A 1,396-nucleotide genomic window follows, 5' to 3' on the forward strand; every position below is an offset into this window, starting at 1 on the left:
CCAGTTTATGTATCACTGAACTTACTGTGTACCAAATTTATATTATTATTTTCAGTAACAGTTTTGTTAATCGTTTGAACTGACGCAACTACATGACTTGTACTCTTTAGAGATAGCAACATGCAACTTTTCATTGGTAGCTGAACCTTTTGTCACTATATACTTGGACTGACGCATATGTTTTTAAGTTTTTTTACTTGAACTGAAGATAGCATATTAGATGCACTGACAGTAACCTCGACATTTGTAATCGCGCATCAATGCATCTACATTACAAGCACTACCAGCTTATGTATCACTGAACTTACTGTGTACCAATTTTATATTATTATTTTCGGTAACAGTTTTGTTACTCGTTCGAACTGATGCAATTACATGTCTTGTACTCTTAGAGATAGAAAACATACAACTTTTCAGTGGTAGCTGAACCTTTTGTCACTATCTACTTGGACTGACGCATATGTTTTTAAGTTTTTTTTTACCTGAACTGAAGATAGCATATTAGATGCACTGACAGTAACCTCGACATGCTAATTGCGCATCAAGTGGCAGGGGTGTAAACGAACTAATGCAAGCATTTGCAATGTACTGATGCAGCACAGATGCATCACACAATTTTATACTCATGAACCCAATAGTGTAACATGCAGGCAGAGCATAGCAGCACATATAAACTGATGAACTGATAAATTGACAGAAACATGGTACCTATCTTCATTCAAACCCAGATCTCAAAAACTTTGGTGTTGCCAGTAATGTGTGTGGGAAGAATTCATCACCTGCATCTTGTTGCATGTTACTCCATCTTCGTTTCGTTGGCGGCGTATTGGCAAGAAGTTGGGAGGTGGAGCCATTGTTGTTGGGGAGATGACCGTGCTTGTGGTGGAGGTCTATCGACGAGGTCCGTCGAGGGGCGGAGGCAGGAGGCGTGGATCACGGCCCAGGCAAATCTCCGGCGCATGGCGGCGGGAGGGCGCGCGGGGAAGCTCCTGCACCAGGCGGCGGGTAGGCGAGCGGAGAGGCTCCTGCACCAGACGGAGGGAGGCGTGCAGGGAGGCTCTGGCGCCCGGCGGCGGGAAAGCACGTGGGGAGGCTCCGCCGCCCGGTGGTGGGGAGGTGCGCGGCGATGCTCCGGCGCCGGACGAGGCGACCGATGGTGGCGGCGGTCGGGCCGGCGGCATGGCTAGATGGGGGCGCGTCGGGGGGAGTGATGGCTGTGGATTGGGGGCCGGTGATGCAAACTCGCCGTCGGCGGGTCATGGTGCCGCGGGCTCCCTCGCTCCGGCTGCCGCCGTCGCTCGCTCGCCCACGACGGCTGCCTCCGGCGGTAGGAAGTGTGTCGGATTGGGGATGGGTCTGTCCTGGACGCGTCGCGCCTTATAGGGGGCAAGGGTAA

General features: G+C 50.9%; 1 protein-coding gene across 1 annotated transcript in view; it reads left to right on the forward strand.

The window, feature by feature from the left end:
• Window positions 1–867: 867 nt before the first annotated feature.
• LOC119321146 (skin secretory protein xP2-like) overlaps window positions 868–1,396 on the forward strand; it is a 2,107-nt gene continuing 1,578 nt past the window's right edge. The window contains exon 1 of the mRNA XM_037594962.1: window positions 868–1,354. Within this exon, the coding sequence (XP_037450859.1) occupies window positions 868–1,354 (487 nt within the window). The remainder of the gene's footprint in view (window positions 1,355–1,396) is intronic.

Source organism: Triticum dicoccoides, chromosome 6B (assembly GCF_002162155.2).
Source record: "Triticum dicoccoides isolate Atlit2015 ecotype Zavitan chromosome 6B, WEW_v2.0, whole genome shotgun sequence".
NCBI lineage: Eukaryota > Viridiplantae > Streptophyta > Magnoliopsida > Poales > Poaceae > Triticum > Triticum dicoccoides.